The sequence below is a fragment of the Hydra vulgaris genome, chromosome 02 (assembly GCF_038396675.1).
Source record: "Hydra vulgaris chromosome 02, alternate assembly HydraT2T_AEP".
Classification (NCBI taxonomy): domain Eukaryota; kingdom Metazoa; phylum Cnidaria; class Hydrozoa; order Anthoathecata; family Hydridae; genus Hydra; species Hydra vulgaris.
The window spans coordinates 57,865,808-57,888,848 of NC_088921.1; the positions used below are offsets into that span (position 1 = coordinate 57,865,808).

General features: G+C 25.6%; 2 protein-coding genes across 3 annotated transcripts in view; both read right to left on the bottom strand.

Moving 5' to 3' along the window:
* LOC105846746 (U5 small nuclear ribonucleoprotein TSSC4) overlaps positions 1 to 6,421 on the bottom strand; it is a 71,865-nt gene extending 65,444 nt beyond the window's left edge. For both annotated transcript variants that reach the window (XM_065791490.1, XM_065791489.1), the window contains exon 1: positions 6,021 to 6,421. In XM_065791490.1, coding sequence (XP_065647562.1) covers positions 6,021 to 6,286 — 266 coding nt within the window. In that variant the 5' untranslated portion in view covers positions 6,287 to 6,421. The remainder of the gene's footprint in view (positions 1 to 6,020) is intronic.
* Positions 6,422 to 7,367: 946 nt separating this feature from the next.
* Positions 7,368 to 22,665, bottom strand: LOC100200372 (protein SPT2 homolog). The gene is made up of 6 exons (XM_065791491.1): positions 22,527 to 22,665; positions 22,309 to 22,411; positions 15,925 to 16,797; positions 15,685 to 15,838; positions 8,973 to 9,050; positions 7,368 to 7,568 (listed from the first exon to the last, which is right to left on the bottom strand). Exons 1-6 carry the CDS (start codon positions 22,584 to 22,586, stop codon positions 7,469 to 7,471), a joined length of 1,368 nt encoding a protein of 455 aa, XP_065647563.1. The 5' UTR covers positions 22,587 to 22,665; the 3' UTR covers positions 7,368 to 7,468.
* Between the last annotated feature and the right edge of the window lie 376 nt (positions 22,666 to 23,041).

Sequence of the window (23,041 nt, forward strand, 5' to 3'; positions counted from 1 at the left end):
CTGAATAGTTAGATCTAAAACCAATGATAAAGCAGTGTTGAAGCATTTTAAAACCTATGAAGTGTTTATACAATTTATATAACAGCTTATGTAATGAATACATTTATGTTTAAAAACTAGGGATGGCAATCCCGGGATTCCGTACGAATTGTTCGTCCCGAAATCCCGGGATTAGTCTCCAAAATTTCCCGGGATTTCGGGATTGTCATAAAAAAAAGAGTAAAAGTACAAGAAGTTTAAGCTTAATTTGTAATTAAAAAACTTGTACGTCGTAAAATGTAAATATAGACTTAGGAATTGTAGCTGCTTGGTTTTGTAGCTGTTTATCCTCTTTGAAATGTTTTCTTTTTATTCTCCCACTTTCTGTATTTTATCGAAAATCCAAATTAAAAACATTATTGTTATCTGGAAATTAAACAATATATACATTTTTTATATGTTTAATCGTACATATTTTGTACGATTAAACATATAAAAAAAGGTATATATAGTATAATATTAAAACTAATATACAATTAAAAATAAATTTTAGCACTTGCTAATTGAAAAATAAAAAGTATTTCTATTAAAAATGTTTAATTTTCTATATAATATTAAACATTTTTATAGAAATACCTTTTTATTTTGAATTTTCTAATTCATTCTAATTCCAATGTTTACGTGATTTTAATTTCACTTCTATGTCCACTCAAATTAACTACAAAATAATGCGTGATTTACGAACGCGTTGGTAATCAAAAAGTTTTTTAAACATTGGTTTATTTAATGAAGTTATTAAAATACAGAATGTTTAACTACAAATGATTACTTAACTTTCGTTTAACTAATGAAGTTATCTAAATACATAAGGTTTATTAAATAAACTTTAGTTATCGTTATTTTAAGTAGAAATTGTTTTTGAAGAGGAAGATTATGCTCGAGATTCAAATGATTTGTTGTTAATTAATGAAACATCTGAAGTTAAAATTAGGCACCAAATTATTGGTTGTAACAAAAACGTCAGGAAAATTGTAAAAATGTTTAAAAGGTATTCAAACAAAAATGAAAACTATTTACAAAAGTACGTAAAAATTGAGTTAAGAAAAATCATCCATTTAATCATGGGTTGCAAAACCCGATGGAGCAGCCTGTTGCTTATGCTAGACTGATTAGTGAAGTTAAAATTAAAAAAATTATTTGTGTAAAAAGCACTTCTAGATTTAGAATTGGATTCCAACATTGATGATTCAATTAAGATGAACGAGAAAAATGTAGAATGATATCTGATTTAGTAGTACTTTTACTCCCAATAAAGCAACCGTGGTAGCACTTTATCGACAAGAAGTAACTTTAATTTCTTCTGAAAATGCATAAAAGTTTATGTTTGCAAAAATAAAAGAACAACAATCTGAAATCAGAAAACAATTGTATGATACTTTGAGTCACCGAATTAAAGAGTGGAGAACATCGTTAAGAAGCTTAGTACAGGGTTCATGGCAGTTTTAGAAATCCATTTTCCCTGAGTTTTCCCTGATTTTCACCTGATTTCAAGTAATTTTCCCCTGATTTCGGGTGGTAAAAAGTATATAATTTTCCTTGTTAATGTTGAAGGATATAATACTTTTTCAACTGAATCCATGTTCTCCTAACACTTTCATTAGAATTTTTAAAGAAATTAGAAATTTATTCTTAGTTAATGATAACAATCTGTTAAAGGAGGATTTGTAAGTAATAAAAATTTGTTTAATAAGAAAACAAAGCCATAAAAATCAAATAAATATAAAAAATATATTTAAAAAAATAACAATTCGAATCTATCATATAATCTTTCTATGCAATTTATTGATAAAGACCTGTACTTCTTCTTAGCGTATTCTGGAGTCATTGTTATCAATGCATTAGGGTTAAAAACTTGAGAATTGCATACAATGATAGACCCAAATGGAGTTCACTCCATGAACTTTTCAAATAATTGTACATACATGCTAGTGCAATCTTTTTGGAAACTTTGATTATTAGTATTTGGTATTATGTCTTTCTTTTGTAAAGAAGCTAATCTTGTTTCAGCTGCAAATCCTAGTTTGATTTGATTTCCCTTAAGCTTACTATCTTTTTTATGAAAACCAACTTCTGGTATAGACTAACTATCAATAACTTTGTGTTTCACAAACAAGCTCAGTATGGTCCGCAACAGTCTTTTTAAGTCACTATGCATGAATGGAATCATTGGCTTGTCTGTTAGGTATACCAATGGAAATGGAATCATTGGCTTGTCAGTTAGGTATACCAATAAATATGGCACTAATATGCTGACATCAAAGCTCAAAACTTCAAATTTTAAAAGAATAAGTTTGTCTTTAACAGCTTTTTTGACAATTAAAAAGCTTTTTGATTTGGGTTGCTTTGAAGATGGTAACTTTTCCCAAAACTCAATTAACTCGCATATATTAGGCCAGATTTCAATTCCACAATCTGTAACAGATTTGCTTTCAACCCAACCTGTTGCACAAAAGAAAAAAAAGGTATTTTGTTGCATCCGTGACTTTTTCATAATCTTGACGCCTAGTCGGGCTGGCATGAAGAATTTGCGAACACCCTTTTCAGAGTTTTTTTAATATTCCATGTGGTTGATTCGATAGCTGTTTAAAAGCACCATAAATTACATGCAAGAAGCAACTTCAAATATTTAAGCTGTGGCATCTCGTTGTTCTTTCAGTGTTTATTTAGATCATCCATGGAAAGGGTCCATGGAAACTTGAAACATTTTACTTGAGTTAGATCTTGATAACTTTTTGTTAAAATGAATGAGTAGATCCATCTGACACGTTAGGGTTATGTCGTTCAAACTATAATCAAAAGATACAAGATGTAACAATCAGATTTTGTGATTTCTTCTTTTAAGAGTGTCTTAAAATATTGTGCTAGTCCATGGTTAACAATGTATGATACTTTTGAGGAACTCATGGTGAAATCTTCTGCTACCTTGCTGTCAGGAAACATCTTTTTAAAAGTGTTGTTTAAATTTGCACATGAATTATTAGAGTAGCAGCTCATTGTGAATCTCAGTGCCCATATGATCTCAGCATTAGTTGATAAAGATGATTCAATTGAGGAACGAATAGTTGTTTATTTTTTGGTGAAAAATATCATATTTTTTCTTTACATTTAAGCGGCTCAGCTCGCAACTCTTTTCCATTAACAAAGAAACAGCTAATAGGCTTTGCAGCAGACTGATGATTTTTACCTAAAATAAGAAAATTAAAAGATTAAACATTTAGGTGTCAAAAATGTCTAACATTTTAAAGTTACCCTTTTTGTCACAGTCAGTTTTGCAAAATTTGAAATAGTAATGTGAAAACGATAAAAGTAACCACAAGATTGATTACGATCTATTAAAACTGAGATTATAATATAAAATCAAATTACTAATCAAACATTATTTCTTTTTTATTTTCACTCTCACATTAAAAAAGTTAATATAAATACCTGCTGCATGATTATTAGACAATTCAAAACGATTTTTTACATCTTTTGCAATGAGCTTTAGTTTTAGCATGAGCATCAGAAACTAACCAATCTTTATAACTATGGTGTTGAAACCAATCTTCTTGAAAAAAGGTCTTTTCTGAAGTCATATCTTATATTATTATATTTATTTAAATATTTATCTAGACATATGGTTACTATATATTATAAAAGTTATAAAACCACAGTAGTGAGCAACTTTCAATAAAAATAAAAACTCAAAATTTGTATATTTCAAAATTACTTCAAGTTATATATAAAACTAAAAAACATTCCCTGAGTTTTTCCTGATTATACAGATTTTCAAAAAATAACTCCCTGACTTTTCCAGGAATTCCCTGATTTTTTTGAATTTAAAAACTTTTGTCTGGTTTTCCCTTAGTGCCGTGAACCCTAAAGTATATCTTCACGACTAGGTTACTTCATAAAAAATCCCAGTAGTTTTTCTACCAAATACAAGTACCCCAAATAACTCGGCAGATATAATAACAGCGGCAGACTTGAGAAGAGTAATGTCAAAACAATTAAAATGAACAAATTAAATGAAGTGATGGAAAAAAAGATTGGCAGCAATACGAACACAAACTATAAAGGTAAAAAAGAACTTAAAAACTTCAAAAAAAAATACTTTTATTTAAAAGTAGTAACTTAAGATGTGATCACCTTTTAAAAAAAAATTTAAGTTTTTATGTTCAAAAATCAAATACAATTAATAGATGAAATGATTGACACTTTGATTTTCTAGGATAGTACTTTCAAAAATGAATATAACTAATGTATATTCATGCATATTCATATTATCTTTAGTTATTATTTTTATATATACTGTGTTATCATTTTAAGGTATTATTTTATAATTTTAATTACTTAGGTTCATTAATGAAGTACTTTATTTATATCATAATTAATTACTTTCAAGTTTTAATGAGTGCTTAAAACGTTAGTTCTTATGCTTCTTTTTCTACAATTACGTTTTTTTCTATTCAATCCCGGGGGGACAATTTTTTCAATCCCGAAATCCCAGGATTGAAAATGTATGGGATTTTTGCCATTCCTAACAAAAAATCTAATAATTTTGAATTTAAATATAAATACAAACTAATCCTACAACTAGTTAAGCTGCAATATTGATCAAAGACCTACTTGAGTCTCAAGTCAAGATAATGCAGTTTTTGTAAAGAAAACCTTACCGTCGACAAAGGTTATGATGCTTTAGTAAAAGATGTAATTAAAAACTAATAATAATAAAATATACAGAGGACTAATAAAAAATATACAGAGTTAACAATTAACTGCGTTGAAAATATAAAAACTAGAGCTTGAATATTTACAACTTGAAATATTTAGAAAAAAGCAGTCAATTGAAAATGTCAATGTTGGAATAAAGTGACAACGCAAAAACAAAGGTTTTTTTTAATTAAAAGAAACCTGCCCAAACTCTAACCCTCAATCAGTATATGTACACTTCATATTGCTATATCATTCGATGCATGTACACTCCGATGCGCTTACGGCTACATCAGTCGATGTATGTACACTTTGATGCATCTATTAAATTAAATTTTAAAAAGTAATAATAATTAACAATAAAATGGAAGCAATAATAATTGTTATATCAGATAAAAATATCCGTACTTCAAAATAAAATATAAAATTTCAGAAAATAAAAAATTCTTCTTTGGAATCCGAACCTGCGTCACCATTTGCAAAACATTTACACCTTACACTAAATACTTACATTTTAGGCAGCATATTGAATTTATATTTCAACATTTCATGCCGGCAATTAACATCACAATTATTTGCTAGTACCGCAGGCAATTAACTTTTCTATTTTTTAAACTCATAAGCCGTTTTCTTCTTTAATCTAGCCTTGGCTAGATTTATTACTTTACTCATTTTTGAATTGAATTAAATTTTATATATAGAATATTATTTAAATGCACGATTTTGGATCTAAATTGTGTTAAATAAATATTATAATAAATTAAATGGCAAAACTTTTTTAAATTTATATATATACATATGTAAATATACAGGGTGCGGAAAAATTTCCTGTATAAAAGTATAATTAAAAAAAGTTATCTCTATGGTGTTTTCTTTCAATATATAGTGTTTTTAGTATTCTTTTGTATTCCTTCCTATTCTTTTAGTATTTTTTAGTATTATTTTGTTTTAAACTAAAATGTAATTTGTTTCTCATCATGTACAGGAACTTTTGCTGTTTTTATTTTTGTACAGGAACTTTTTCCGCACCCTGTGTGTGTGTGTGTGTATATATATATATATATATATGTATATATATATATTACCGTTATGTGCGAGAAAAACTCTGCTATGTTTTTTTAAAATATAACAAGAGTTTATATTTTTATTTTTATAGAAAATTTTAATGAACAGTTAAAAAAAAAAATTGAAATATGTATGCGTTAAAATTTTAAAAAAGAAAACAATTTGAAAATTGTTCAGATATTAATTAGTATCAGTTGATAAATAGCAATGAGGAAAACATTTACCTATACTTTTTCCATTTTTGGGGATTAAGAACGTGATCTGGAACTTGTTTAGGAAGCTTTCTCTTGGAGCTATCTTTATTCTTGTTTGGTACTAGGTCAAATCTGTCTTCACTCTGAAATTGAATGTTGTATTTTAGCGGGTAAGCGCATTTTTCGTAATCAATAACAACATTTTCATGCTTTTTTTGTATATCATCTAAATGACCAAAAATTGAGTCAACTCGCTTTTTAAAATTTTCGTCTTCACCATCTTTTTCTGATTGCATTTTATAGGTAATTAAGAAAGTTTTGAATTATTATCATTAGCCAAGCAATATCTAATCATTTGCTTTACATATTGAATGTTTTTGTGAAAATCCTCTTTCAACTTATTTGGTTCACCTCATACTGATCTCCGGTTAATCTCAATTTAAAAAAATCAAGTATAGATTAAAATAAAACATTAAAATATGGAAAACATAATACTATAGAACATACAATAGAATCTACTTTATGCAATAATGCATTTTGTGTAGAATTAATAAATGTAATACGGCAATAAAGTAATAATAAAAAAAAAGTGTGTGTATATATATATATATATATATATATATATATATATATATATATATATATATATATATATATATATATACATATATATATATCATATTAAATTATACATGATATGATCATAAAATACTCAAATTTAAGTTACCATATATATAGTTAAATGTAATTTATGATTTCTTAAACATTGTTATATTAAAATCGATAATTTTAGAAGTTCCACAGATCATTACAAGGTAAAAAAATGTATATCTTCACTGCGAACAAAGCATTGCCATTTCAACTCAATAGTTAAAATTAAGAATTATTGAATTAGGTTAATACAAACGTTTTCCATCAAAGCTGGAAAAAAACACGCTGCATCAACTTTATTTTAGTGTTAGTTCATACATAGGTAAATAAAAAAGATTGTTTTTAAAAAATTATTATATTTATGACTGTTAAAGTGCAAAAAATTACTGATTAACATAGACTAGAATTACCCATAAACAAAAAGCTTTCTTAGACATTTAAAAAAAAAAAAAGGTTCAAAGCCTTACACAAACGCATCAAAAACTACACGGCAATATATCGCAAGACCATGATAAAACATTTAGTTTGTATATTTTGTTTTATTTTCAGTTAAATCTATCAAGCAATAAATTAAAAATATTTAAATAAAATTATTATTTTTAAGATAAAAGTTTTTAATTAAAAAGTTAATTTTTTGTAAAATGATTAAAATTTAAAAAAATAAGAAGTAAAAACAACTATAAATATCTAAAAAAAAAAAAAGAAAGAAAATTGCTAAAATTATATTATAAATAATATATTTACTAATTCTCATAAATACAAAAAATTATTTTTAAAATATTTGATTATAAATGCTATTTTTTCAAAAGAATAAATATTAACTTTTTTTATTTTTTCAATTTCCTTTTCTTTGCATTAAGTTTTCTCTCTAAATCCTCTTGCTCTTTCATTGCTTCGTATTCGTCTTCAATACGTGCAATACGAGCACTAATAACAAATAAAAGCAAAAAACAAAACTATTATTATAGTATCAAATATATAAATACATTAAGAGTCATAATGTATTTATAATTAGCCTCAAAGTCAGGTTGAGGCTAATTGGTGAAGAACTTTATGGGGATTCTGAATCTGGGAAAAAAAAATTTTGCTGGCAGGGTCAGCGCCGTTTTGAACAAATAAATGACTAAAATATGATTAATAATTAGGGGGAAATGTTTCAATTTAAACAAAATTAAAAACATTTTTTTGTAAAGTTATTGATAAACTCAATAACCATTATGTTGAATTTTAAGAAAACTTTATATTTGGACAAAAAATTCATAAAAATGACCACATAAATTGAGTTTTTGTGAATGTTATTTTTACAAAAACAACACAAACTTAAAAAATTACACTTTTTCATATTTTAGACAGAGAATGTGGCAATATTCACTTTACCTTTTTTTTTCCTTCATATTTTAGACATTCTGTCTATATGTATTTGAAAAATAGAAAAGTGCTTTTATGTTTTTGCTTATTTATTATTAAAAAAAAAGATTAAATTAAAAATAATTTCATAAATTTTATTTTATACTATCAAGTACTAAACCCTTTACAGTAAAGTAGGGTGTACAGTTCTAACACGAGTAGATAGTGTATAATTCTAACAAAATCAACATGTATGAATAAAGCAATTAGGATGTTTAAACATTGTTATTCTGTACAATGGAACAAACAAGTTCACCTCTTTTCTTTAATTGAATTATTTTTTTAATTGAATAATTAACAGAACCATTTGCAAAGTACTTTTTCCTCTAATTTTTCTTTTGAATATAATGACCAACAACTTTGTTGCTAAAGTTGTTTCTCACTTGAACACCCTCTTCCACAACTTGTATTAAGTTAAACCCTCCTACAGCTTGTATTAAGTTGAACCCTCCTTCAGCTTGCATTAAGTTGAACACTCCTCCTACAGCTTGTATTTTAATTGCATAAAAATTTGTTTTCAATCTATTCACTGTTTTGCTATTACACAATGTTTGTAAATATATTTTTTTAAAATGTAGATCATGTAAAGCATGTATCTATAGTAAAATTTTAAAAAAATTTTGAAAACTTTTTTAAATTTATATTCTTATAATGGCTCACAATTTACTTGGGCAGTTGAAATGTCCTCTGTATAGCTCGTTTTGCATTCTTAAGATAAAACTTGACACACTAAAAAGCAACTTAATAAGAAAACAAAACTAAATCTAGTACCAGGAAATTAGTGAGATGTAAAAAAAAAAAAAAAAAAAATCCTTCAAATTTCAAAATAAAATTAAAAAAAAAAAAAAAAGCATTTGTAGAAGTTCATTTTTTGCTAAAATTCTTTTTAAGCTATATAAAATACCTAAAAAAAAGTCATCGTACCTTCGCGCTTCTTCTTTTTCAATTTGAGAGTAGCTTGAGTCCATGTTTTTTAAGTCTTCTTCATCAGTGTCTGAATATCTAATAACAATATTATATATATTCTTTAACATTATTCACCTCCGCAAGGCCGAGAGGACCATTACATTGCTTGGAAGATGTAAAGTTGACAACTCAGAAAGAGTTGTCTACTCAGTAAGTGTTGCCATTGATCAATATACAACCCTCGGAATTAGGAAAAATGAGGTCCTTATGCCAACCTCTAACAACCCTCGGAATTAGGAAAAATGAGGACCTTATGCCGACCTCTAACAATTTGAGGTGGGCAATAAATTGCCGACCTCGAAAAAATTGATACAAAGGGGTTACCATAAAACATAGAAACGAGGTCGGCAATTTTTTGCTGACCTCAAATACTTAAGGTCGGCAGTTAAGTTGGCATTGCCGAATGCCGACCCTAATTCCGAGGGTTGAATATAGGAATACCAATAATCAGTAAACAACTAAGATTTGCTTGGGTTGAATTTCACCAGCCATATTTATACATATACATGCATATATAGTGTCTATATATATATATATATATATATATATATATATATATATATATATATATATATATATATATATATATATAAAAATAAAAATAAATATATATAAATATATATATATATATATATATATATATATATATATATATATATATAAATATGTATATGTGTATATAAATATAAATATATAAATATATATATATAAATATATATATATACATATATATATATGTATGTATATATATTTCGGCAGGAATAAATGAGTGCAAAAGCTAACATGGACAAATATTGCATTTAAAATGGACTACCACTTAGATAGTCTCGTGTGGGAAAAATCGTTATGTTTTGATAATACTTTTAGATATTTTTACTGTACTTGAATTTCAAAAAAATTGCTTTATTTTATCCTAACATACTTTTTTAAATTAATTTTCTTATTATTATTTCCATATTTATTTAATAACTTAGTTATTAATTAAATAAATTATAACATAAAAATGTTATAATAAAAGCATCATTTTAATAAAACAACAATATAAAAATACTGTTATACAAAGTTATCTTTGTTTAATAAAAACAATTGATCTATATTTTATTATAAAAGTTTATTCATTTCTTTTTACTTTTGTGAAAAAAATGCCATCGAATATGAAAATTTTGATGGTCACACAGTAATAATTAAATAAATGAGTTTTAAATAAATGTAAAGTTAAGATAAAAGTTTTTCAAAGTTATGCCTCATTTTTTTTTCTTTTGCTAGATTTGTTTTATTTTTATTTTTTACACCATAGTCATGTAACTTTATTTAGTACATGCTAAATTAAATTTTTTCATTTCTTTGTTTAAAAAAGAAATTGTTTTAAACTTGAAACATGCCATTCATGTTGAAATTATATCGCGTGAGAAGTTTTTAAAAAATAACTAAATAAAAAACAAACACATTTAAAACAATTTTATCAAAAAATTTATATTTTGCATGGGCTTTATTTTACCTGTGTAAACTGACTTACAAGGGTGAGAGGTGGGTTCGAGCTATAGCCCACTATTCCTGCCAAAGCCTATATATATTCAATATATATATATATATATATATATATATATATATATATATATATATATATATATATATATATATATATATATATATATATATATATTCAATATATATATATATTCAATATATATATATATATATATATATATATATATATATATATATATATATATATATATATATATATATATATATATATATATATATTCAATATATATATATATTCAATATATATATATATATATATATATATATATATATATATATATATATATATATATATATATATATATATATATTCAATACATAAAACATGTAATATATTTTATAATTATTATTCTTTATAAATTTAAAAAAAATTAATAGCTTTCAAATTTAATTGAAAGCTTAATGAAATTTTGTAAGTGTTGCCAAACTTCGATTAACAAGATTACCAGTAGACTTTGTAATCCGAATTTTAACGAATATTCGCTGGTCCTTAATATATATATATATATATATATATATATATATATATATATATATATATATATATATATATATATATGTAAATTATGTTAGTGTATTTTACAAATAGAGTGCTCAATGTTCTTAAAGAACAGAGCAATAATTAATTAGTAAAAAACACTTATCTAACTTTTATCTTCGACTTGAAGTTTCACCATTGCTGGATCATCAGGAAGAGTATATATATATATATATATATATATATATATATATATATATATATATATATATATATATATATATATATATATATATATATATATATATATATATATATATATATATATATATATATATATATATATATATATATATATATATATATATATATATATATATATATATATATATATATATATAGAACCCTTAGATGTTGTCCGAAAGTTTTTTCCATATTTTGTTGACAAAAAGTAAAAGTTAAAATGCAAGACCGGAATTTTTTTTTTTTTTAAATGATAGACTGCCTGCCCCAACCAAACCCTCAGTCGATGTAGCAGCACTCCCTTGCGAGTCAGGCTATTTGTCAGTCGATGTAGCAGCACTCCCTTGCGAGTCAGGCTATAAGATAGTCGATGTAGCAACACTCCGCACATGATTTACAGTAAAAAAAATAAAAATAAAAACATTTTATTAAAAAAAATAAAAATAAAAACATTTTATTAAAAAAAATTAAAATAAAAACATTGTTTACATTGTTAAAAACATTTAAATTGTTTTAAAAACATTCAGAATGTTTTTAAAAACATTCTGGTCAATTAAATTTGCGTTTTTGTGGTTTTTTTAAAAAACGAATAATTTGTAATTAAATTAATGGTTTTTACTTTCGTCCAACACGGAAATGTTGGACGAAAGTTAAAAGTAATTAAAAGTGACGTATATGTTGGCGTAAGAATCACTTTTTTCCTTCCGCTCTTCCCAAAGCCAACAAACTGTAGATCTATATATATAAATATGTATATATATATATATATATATATATATATATATATATATATATATATATATATATATATATATATATATATATATATATATATATATATATATATATATATTTATATATATATATATATAAATATATATATATATAACTCCTAACTGGTTGTCAGAAAGTTTTGTTGACAAAAAGTAAAAATTAAAATGCAAGACCAGAATTTTTTTTTTTTGTTACTTGATAGACTGCATGCCCCAACCAAACCCTCAGTCGATGCAGCAGCACTCCCTTGCGAGCCAGGCTATAAGATAGTCGATGTAGTAGCACTCTGTGCATGATTTACAGTAAAAAAAAAATAAAAAAAAAATTATTGTTTATATTATTAAAAACATTTGCGTTTTTGCAGTCTTTTTAAAAAACGATCAATTTGTAATTAAATTAATGGTTTTAACTTTCTGACAACACGCAAATGTTGGACGAAAGTCAAAAGTAATTAAAAGTGACGTATTTGTTGGCATAAGAATCATTTTTTTCCTTCCGTACTCCCAAATGCAACAATCTATATATATATATATATATATATATATATATATATATATATATATATATATATATATATATATATATATATATATATATATATATATATATATATATATATATATATATATATACATATATATATATACATACATATATATATATATATATATATATATATATATATATATATATATATATATATATATATATATATATATATATATAAACCTTGCAATCATAAAGAAGAAAATATTAAAAAAAAAAACAATTTCCAAAAAAGTTGAGCTTAACAGAACCACTTAAGCTTTAAACATTTTTTCTAGAAAATAAAAATCTCAAAACCATCAAAAAAATCCACTTTCACAGGTCCAAAAAAGAACTTTTTTTCCTTAGATATTTTCATTTTAATAATATATTATGATTTTCAGATTTTATTAACACAACTATAAAGATTATTTTTAAATCTTTGATATATTTTGTTTTTAAAATAAGCATATTGATCATATTAATTAAGAATAAACACATAAAAAGAAGATGTTGGTGGACTTAATACGTATACAGAACCTTTTTTATTTTTATTCAAACATGAATTTTTTTCAAACTTTATCTAGGCCACTTATCGCTACAAGTTTTTTTTCTCCTATCAAAATGATGTTTCAATAGTTATATTTAAACCTCTTAAAAATAGTATATTTAAAAATATATATTGAAAAATAGTAATTTAAACCTCTTAAAATATTTACAATCAAAATATGTTACGATACAAAAAACAAAATAGATTTGGCATTTCCCAATAAATATATTATAGTTGTATAGTGTTTTATATTAAAACATGTTTCTTAAGATTCAAAGTTATAAAACTATAGGGATAGATAAACATTTCTTGTCAAAAGTCTAAATGGTCATATACTGTAACCCTTATGAATTGGTACTTTAAATAAATGATCAAGTCTGTAGATTGCAGCATATATTATAAAGACTCTGATATACAGAGTTAAATGGAGAAGGCAAGCTTTCACTAAGATGCCTAGTTTTTATTGATATACATTTATTATTCAGTTTAAATAAAATAAAAAATTTATCTCAAACGTTTTTTTTTTAAACATTTTCTTTAATACAAACACAACATGTGTTGGGAGTTAGTAGTCCCTTTAAGTTCATATTTACTATATTTTTTCATTTGTTCAATAAATGATAAGTTTTTAACAAACTTACTTTTAAAAAACTAAAACCTTTGTTGAAATGTCTTCCAGATATTTTGAAAGCAAACTTTTTTTAACACTTAGCAATATCCTCTATTTATCCTCTATATTCTTGTATTGGTAAACAAACTGCTACACCATTCCAACAGCTCTTTTTGAATAACCATATAACAAAGCATACTTTTTTAGGCTTTTTATAACATATAAACCAAAACTCAGGGTGAAACCGAAAATCAATTTTTTATCCTTTGTTCCTCTAAAGTTTATCAATTAACAGAGCAAGGGAAAAAGATCTTCATTAATTTTTATTCCTATTTTGATTTTTTTGTTTATATCTTTTTTTAAATTTGTTTTCAGAACTGTAACAAATTGAAATCTACATTTTTTAAGTTTCACTTTTACAATATTGAAAAATCATTGTCCAATAGAGTAAAACAAATTGTTTTTGTAAAACTATTGTTTGAAATCTAAAAAACAACTGTGTTTGTATAGAGAGTTCAAAACAGCATCCTCAGCATCTACTTTAGTACAAAGTTTTCAGATAAAATCTTTTTTTAATGCAGGTTTACTTGCAGTAGCATCGAAACATATTACACCTACTTTAGATTTAAGGTTGTATTCCTAGAGAAGGTCCATTGCACTATTTCACAGGTCTTCACTAAAAGATGATAATAAAGGAGGTACTTTAAGAAGGGGCATCACGCTCTTAATATTTACAAGAACAGGTAATCATTACTTAACCTTTTACTTTTACTTCGTTTAATTCAATTAATGTTTTTCCATCAAGATGCACTATGCATGCATATGTAGATTTATTCATTGCTTGTTAAACATCTTCTTTAGCTATCCTGCATATATCAATATAATATCACTACTAAAATAAAAAATAAAATCGAAGAGATATCACTATTACATCAGTTTTTCTAGTTGCTGTAAACTGGCTACATTTGAAATCTGTCTGATCAGCTCCTAGTTAAGTTAAAATCGCATGTGTGTTGAAATTACTCTGTGCAAACTTGAAGAAATATCACAATTGTAGCAATAAGAGCTTCATTACCAGCAAAAATTTCTTCTTTAAATCAAAGAATAAATTTTCTCTTTCTGGTCTTCCAAAAACTTTAATCCGAAAGCTTATCTGCATCAATGTTTTTTCATGCTTTTTTATTATATTCCTATAATCAGGCATGTTAGCGCAGAATACTTTTTCAGATAAACTAATCTTTTTACACTTTTACCTTGTTAACCTTATTAATAAAAAATAGCCCATTGAGTTTAATGAAAATTGCTGCGTAAAACAGCTTAAGATCTCCTATATCTTTTTTAAAAATAAATTTAGTTGTGTTACATAATTATTGGATGATCCCTTATCTAAACATGCATTTATAGTTGTGTGTGTGTGTGTGTGTGTGTGTGTGTGTGTGTGTGTGTGTGTGTGTGTGTGTGTGTGTGTGTGTGTGTGTATATATATATATATATATTATATTTTTACCAATAACTTTTTTATATTTGTGCTTTGATATTTAAGAAATTTATATTTTAAAATTTTACAGTTAACAAAATGCTTTTTCATATTCATTTACACTAATTTTAAAACAATAAAATAACAAAAATTTATTTTTCGTTATATTATTGTTGATAAACTTTAATACAATTTATTTATAAATTTATAAATAATTTGTAAACTTTTTTTGGTAAGCATTAAAAGAAAAGTGATATAAGCGAAAGAAAAGGGTTCATGCTTTTATAATCAATATAGAGTAGCATAATTGTTTAACTTCAATTTAAGTTTAATTAATTATAAATAATTACATTAATTTCATATTTAATATATTTTACATTTAAATATTACACATTTTACGTTTAATTAAATAGTTTTTAAGTTATAAGTTTAATAAAAACATAAAACTTAAATATTAAATAAAACCTTGATCTGTCATAGCCAAATATTTTTTTGATATAGTGAGATACATCTCCAGGTTCTTCAGAGTTATCAATGAAGTCATCATCTTCTGAATCATACTCATCAAGATCATAATCCTCTTCATCATAAATATCTGCTTCTTTTAAGTCATTATTTCCTGTTTAAAAAAAAATGGACACAAAGCGTAAACATAACTTGATACTTGTTATAAAAGATTATATCTAAAAACTAACATTACAACACCTGTGACACGTCTCATTTCAAACAGTTTTCTTTTCCTTGCTAACATGCGCTCTTCTTTTTCAAATTCACTTTCTATATCTTTAGCTGATTTTTTAGATGTACTTTTCACTATTGTTTTGTCGGATAGAACTTTTTTAACACTACTTTTGGGTTCAATGATTGCTTTTGCTCCTTTGTTTTTAATGCTACCTTCGCATATGGTTTCAGCAATTAAGCCACACTTACCACCACTTGAAATTTTCTGTTTTTTGCTTACATCATTAGTTAAATTATTGTTATTATTTTTTTGAGTTATTGGTAATCTAGAAGAACTTTTATTTGAAATAGTTGAAACTAGTTTTTGATCTTTATTTTTGGTATTGATTTTGTCTGAACTACTTGCAGCCAAAACGCTTTTTTGATTTTTTGAACTGTTTTGAACTTTTTTAACCTTCACGTTCTGGTCAGGATCAATAATTTCAGATTTCTTTTGAATAGGTTTTTTAACACTTAATTTTTCAACTTTAGCTGTTTTAGAGTTTGTTTTTGCTAATGCAGCTAGTTCTGCAAAGCTCATACTACCCTTAGCTAATTTACTAGGCTTTGGATTATTTTCGTTAGTTTGAACATGTTTTTGAGAATTTCCTATTTCAGATTTACAACTTTTTAAATGTGATATTTCCACTTGTTTGCTAACTGATTTATCCTTTTTGGTATTTTCTATTGACTTGCTTAGCAACTTTTTTTTCACATTATCAGCAACCCTCAAGTCAGTCTTTTGATCAGTATCTCTTTTGTTTGATATACTTTGATGTTCTGACTTTTCTTTTTTAACTGGATCAGAAGATTGAAGTCGTGCTAAAATTCGTTGTTTGCGGGCTTCAAGTTCTTTTGCTAAAAGTAAAAATAATAATAAATAATAAATATACTACCTATAAAATGAAAAAATCTAAGTTTTAAATTCACTACATAACTTTGTATAACATATATATTATATAACATACATACTATATAACAGATATATATTATATAACAAATATATTATATAACAGATTTTTATTAGAGGTGAATTGAATGGCATACCACCTTATCCTGACCAAATTTTTAAATAAAATTTAAAGGAAAAAATAAAAAATAATTTAAATTATTGTTTTTTCTGTACTCCTTTTAAGGTCTTTCAATATTATATTGAATATACCTAATATTCAATAGCTTTCTGCTGATCACCATAGTTTCTAGAAGAAAAACATTCTCAATGATGAGTACAAGTAATATCAAAATTAAACTCTCAGTTACTGATTTATCTTTGAGTTTACTAAAATACAAAAAAGTTTTCCGTTTTAAATTTACATAAAGAAAGGTGTGTTTACTTATTGGGAGTTTTATTATCTCATTAAATTTATTTAATATACTTTTAATTTAAGCAGTAATCTGTTTCTTTGACAAAAATTATTAAACTTGAATTCAAAAACAATTAATTATTATCAATTACAAATAGAAAAAAATTGTGAAATTATAAACTCCAAATTTTTTGAAATGAGATAAAATATTTTTTAACATAATTATAAATATTAAACTTTTCATGAGAAAAATTGCAATGTAAAGTAAGACCTTTAATACTCCCTGATTTTCATAACGTTATTAAATTCTTTTTTTATTTTTTTGCATTTGTTTGCAAGGCAACCACTATTAAGTTTGAGTTTATTTGAAATAGAGAATAAGTAAAAATACAAGGAAATGGTTAACTGAAGACTTGAAAAATTGTAGGTTGTATATAAAAGAAAAACATGAAGATGGCTAATAGTTATAAGGTTTTTTTGAGATCCAAGGAAATAAACTGGATTAATAAAAGTTTTTTAGCATGAAGGGACAGATACAGTAAAAGTATGCAACTTGTTGAATAAGTAGCCAAGCAAGAATGAGTTTTGGTTTATCGTAATAGAGACGATATCTTGTTTGAGCATTGATTATGATTGTATTAGTAGAAAAAAGAAGGAAATGCAACCTTACAACAATGGGAGAGTGGCTCAAGCTTGGCAGGTAAAGCAGGTATAATTTATTATTATTATTTTTATATATTAATCCACCTATTCTATCTAGTGGCTGAAAACGCCACTAGAGACGAGGATGCTACTTAATTGTGGTTACAACCCTCTCTTAACTATATAACTCCAAAACATGAACCTTGACAACCAAGGCTGTTGCATTGAGAAACATATTGAGCACGGTACTACCAGGGACTTAGTAGGGATCGAACTTACTTTAGTTAATGACATTGTTAAAGACTAACCAAAAGTCTCTAGAATCTAACATTTGATATAAGATTTAGTAAACTGAGAATAAGAGCGCTTAACATCAGACAGGACCTTTTTACATTGGCTTCTTGGAATAATAAAAGGACATTTGTTCTTTTGAGAGATGTTCTTGTAAAAAAGATGAAATAAATGATTAATAAAGTAACTGTTCAAGATGGTGAAAAATATCGATGAGGCTTGACTTAAAATTGAAAAGTAGGAATAAAAGCTTTCAAACTTTTTGTCCGGAAGGAACAAAAGCTTCTGAGATGCACATTATGCATACATATTATGGCAGAGTGTTACCCAGGAATAAAATTTATACAGCATTATCAGAATATTGGGAATTTAGGTTGCTGTCGAATGATGAGTAAATAAAAAAAAAAAAGGTCGTACATTACAAAAGCTTCTAGGCAAAACTTGTTACGCCAATACCAAATACAGAAAATTTATATTTTATAAATGCAAAATCGTAAAATTAATTAATTTTCAACTTGTTTCTGTTTCTTTCTAAACAATCTTCTTAATCTTTTTCTTATTTATACTGTGTCATTTCTTTGGTAGCAAGAAAACAAGTACGATCGTTTATTATTTGCAAATATATAATTAACAAAATACTTTGATCTACTTTAATTGCATAATTTGCTAGTATGCGCAAATTTGCTAGTATGTTTAAATTGAAAAAAAAAATTTTTGTATTTGTAAATTTTGTTTTAGTAAATTAAACTTTTTTATTTGTTTATTAAAATTTTTGATTTGTAAATTTAAAAAAAAATTGTAAAAATTTAAGTAAATATAGTATTCTTTTTTTATGTTTTACACAAATAATTTATACCATTTATAAACACAAATGATTTATTAACTTAATTAATAATAAAATGCTTACACTAAAATGCTTTACCAGCAAATTTAATTTACTAACAGTATTTTTAACTACCTTAATAAAAAACTTTTTAATTTTTTTTTAAAAGTAATTTCAAAATGACATTTACCTCCACCTAAGTCATTTTTTGAATAATTACTAACCTAAACTCTTTGTTACTTTCCTAACTAAAGATAAACAGCATTTGTTGGTTTAAAATTTTTTTTATTGTAAATAAAGTCTAAAATAAAAAACACAAATAATAAAACTATGTAAAAAGCGAAATGGAAAAACTAAAGAACAACTGACGTCAATTAAAAAATAAAGTTTTTATTTTATTCTTGAAGGAATTGCTACGCTTTTTGAATGACTTTGAATTGAATGACTTGCTACGCTTTTTCTTTGTAAAGAAAGTAATTGTTTTCGATCAACTATATTACTTTCTTCATTTTGTGAACTAAGTATTTCTACGTTTCTTGCATAACACTTAAAATCTAAGTCTGTTTATAACAGATAAAAGGTTTTTGTTTTTTTAATGGTTTTTTGAACTTTTGGGAAATTTAAAAAAATTGGGAATTCTGTGTTATACGCGGTGCCATCAGGCTGGTTAACACCCTGTATGGGTATAAACAATTATGTTTGCTATTTATTTAAATACTGCCATACAATATCCTTTCATATTTATATAAACTTTAGTATTTATATGGTGTAGTATTTGTTGAAAGAGAAGAAGAAGAAGAAAATGTTAATGATGATTATGATGATCATTTTGACCATAATGATGTTTATATATACATATATATACAAAATATAACATGAATTTTGAATTAAAAAAATATACTTTAGGATATATAAATGTTTATGCAGTCCCGGTCACAAACCCGGTTCCAACTGGGTATATATGTTATCTTTTATAAAGGATTTCCCTTCCTTCCAAATATCATTGGCAATCAAAAACAATTGCTCTACGGAAGCGTTTGAACCTGGCAAACATAAAGCGGCTTCCACCAATTTTAACAAATTGTTATAAGGAATGTGATTATTTTCGAAATGAGAAAAAATTTCAACCCATTGCTTGTCACATTCAACAGACTGAGTTCCAAGAAAAAAATTTTCCTTTGTGCAATATAAACTAATTCCCCGAATTTCGTCGAACAATTCATTGTCATCAACTTCAACGTCGAACAATTCATTGTCATCAACATTCATTGCCATTCAACTTTACAGTTAAGTAAAGACCATTTAAAAACTTCAACCTGATTAAAGTGACACGCCCACTCATCTATATTCTTTAGGCAGACACTGTAAAAATATCTACTTCTTTCAGAAACTGGTTTTTCAAATGATGACTACTTTTTTTGGTAACTTGCGGTAACTTGATGATTTTCAAATGATGACTACTTTTTTCGGTAACTTGCGGTAAAATGGTGTCTTACCATGAAAGGTAGAAATTTTTCTTCTTTCCTAGATTTTATCTGGTCTTTCAAATCCTTTAATACTACGGCAACTTCAGCAGCATAATATCATCTTTCTCAATTTTTTTTACCGTGTTATAAAAAACATTGGCTTGACTGTGAACAAAAAACAATACTATTTCACCCATTTTGTTATTGAAAAAGTCAAATAAAAGTTTCAGACAATTTTCTAAGCTTAAAAAGTATGATCTTAATGGCTGATATAACTTAAGCACTCTTTTGATAGCTGGAAGTAAAGACAACCAATAAACTTTTGAGAATCCTAACAATTTTTGATATTCCACATCGACTTCATTGCAGAAATTTCTAAACTAGAAACTCGGAACAATAAAATGGTAAAAAAATAAATGAATTTGAGGAATAATTAATCCACATCAATAGATAAACAACCAGATGCAGTGTTAATTGCATTTGATAAAATATGAGCATTGCAACCGATACCAATGATTTCACCGTTCAGCTTAACAATTAACTTTTTGTAAATATTGTTATCACCGTTTTGTTTGAAACCTCCAAAATTGGTATTGTTGTTGTCTGCAGAAATAGCCAAAACTTTTGTAGAAATATTGTTAGCACTAATGCATTTAAAGATAACTTCTGATAAAATATCTGATGTTTCTCTATTTACACAATCCATGTAAATCAGCTGAATTTGCGCTCCTTTTTAACATCAAAATAATGAGCCAAAATTGGATACATTTTAACGTCCTTGTGGTTTGATGCATCAGAAAGAATTGACACATATGTTGCTTTTAATAAAGCATTTTCTGAGTTAGTTTCACAATATTTCTTGAACATGTTTACAATTATTGCTTCACATTTTGTATGCGCAAAAGCGAATCTTGGATTATAAAATTTCTTAATTAGCTTTGATGTACAATCAGCACTTTCAAAGCTATGGTTGTGTTTGATTGTGTGGAATGCAATTGTTCCTTCTTGAATGGCTAATATTTTTTCATTTTGACCAAAAGCTCTGACTCTTCATCAACTTTGTGATTTTGTTTGACGATATAGAAGCATCCAATGCCATTTTGTGTTTGATAGATTTGCAATGACCTTCAATTGCAGACTGTCCACAACTACTTATGTCAAATAGGCTTTGACAAATAGTACGTATAAGGAGCTCATCTTTGATCAGCATTAAGAAAGGAAACATTTTCTTTAAACTATCATTAAACGTGTTTAACCTTCTCTTCTTACGATTCATTTTTTGAATTTGATGTATAAATAGTTATAAAAACCTTAAATTACTTTTTTATGAACACTTATTTTTATGAAATTCTTATTAAAATAAATCGCAAAGCGTTATTTACAATAATTAGGGAAAAAAGACATTGCAAGACAAACAAAATTTGTGGAAAACAAGCGCATTTTCTTTGTTGTAGTTAAAAAATCTTTTGAAGTAATTTTTTTTCTTCTCTAATGGGAATTTTAAAAACTTTAAAAACTTTTAAATGTTTATGGGAATTTAATTCATTTAGTTTCCTGTTTTATAGTTAAGTTCATTGGAATTTTATTCATTTTATTTTTTAACTATATTTTAGAAAATTCATTTATTAAAAGTCTTTTAAATAATATTTTTTGAAATAACTTTATTTGCTTTTTTTTAATATATAAAAGCCTACACAAACGCATACAAACCCCAAACACGCCAAACTACCATCAAACGCTTACTGTACGCGCCAAACGCGTACGTATGGTCACCATACTAGATTACTACAAACACAATCCAACAGCATTGCCATAAGTAACTGCAAAAACAAAACAAACAAACCTTTTATGATTTCAGCTTCTTCTCTTTTTTTTGACAAATATTTTGCCACAGCAGAGGATGATACATTTTTGCTATCATATTTATTAGCAGAAAACTTTGCAGCCTAAAAATTTAAATATTAGTATGTCAGAATATAAACTTTGAAATCCTAATGAATAATTTAACCATTAAAAAATCAACTTTCATGAAATTAATAAATACCAATCAATGTTCACCACCTTCTTTTTTGAAAGGGATGTATTTCCCTCAGCGATCTGCAATAAATCTTTAAAGTCCATTATTTTAAAACAAGTATTTTACTGTTTTCTTTAAAGTCGAGAGCGCTTGAATTTAACAATATTTCTTATGTGTCTTAAAACATATAACAAGTTTAAATAAATGAAATCAGATATAAAAATCACAGGTTTATATATATCAAATGTATTTCAGCAATTTTCTTAAATAGCATTACATTATTTTAATATTACTAGTATAAACACAAACACTCAAACCAGGGGTCGAAATAGATGATGGACATTGCTGCCCCTTGGACCATTCTTGTGACCTGCTAAAAGAGAGCAACAAATCGTTGTTTGTTTTTTCAGTAAAAATGAACAATGGTTGGTTGCCCTCCTCAAACAGGTCTTAAAAATAATCTGAGGGACTCCAATGTCCGTCACTTATTTTGACCCCTGCAAACTAATGCAAAACCAGTGAAAATTTAAAACTCCATTTTCTTGAAAAAAAAAATTAG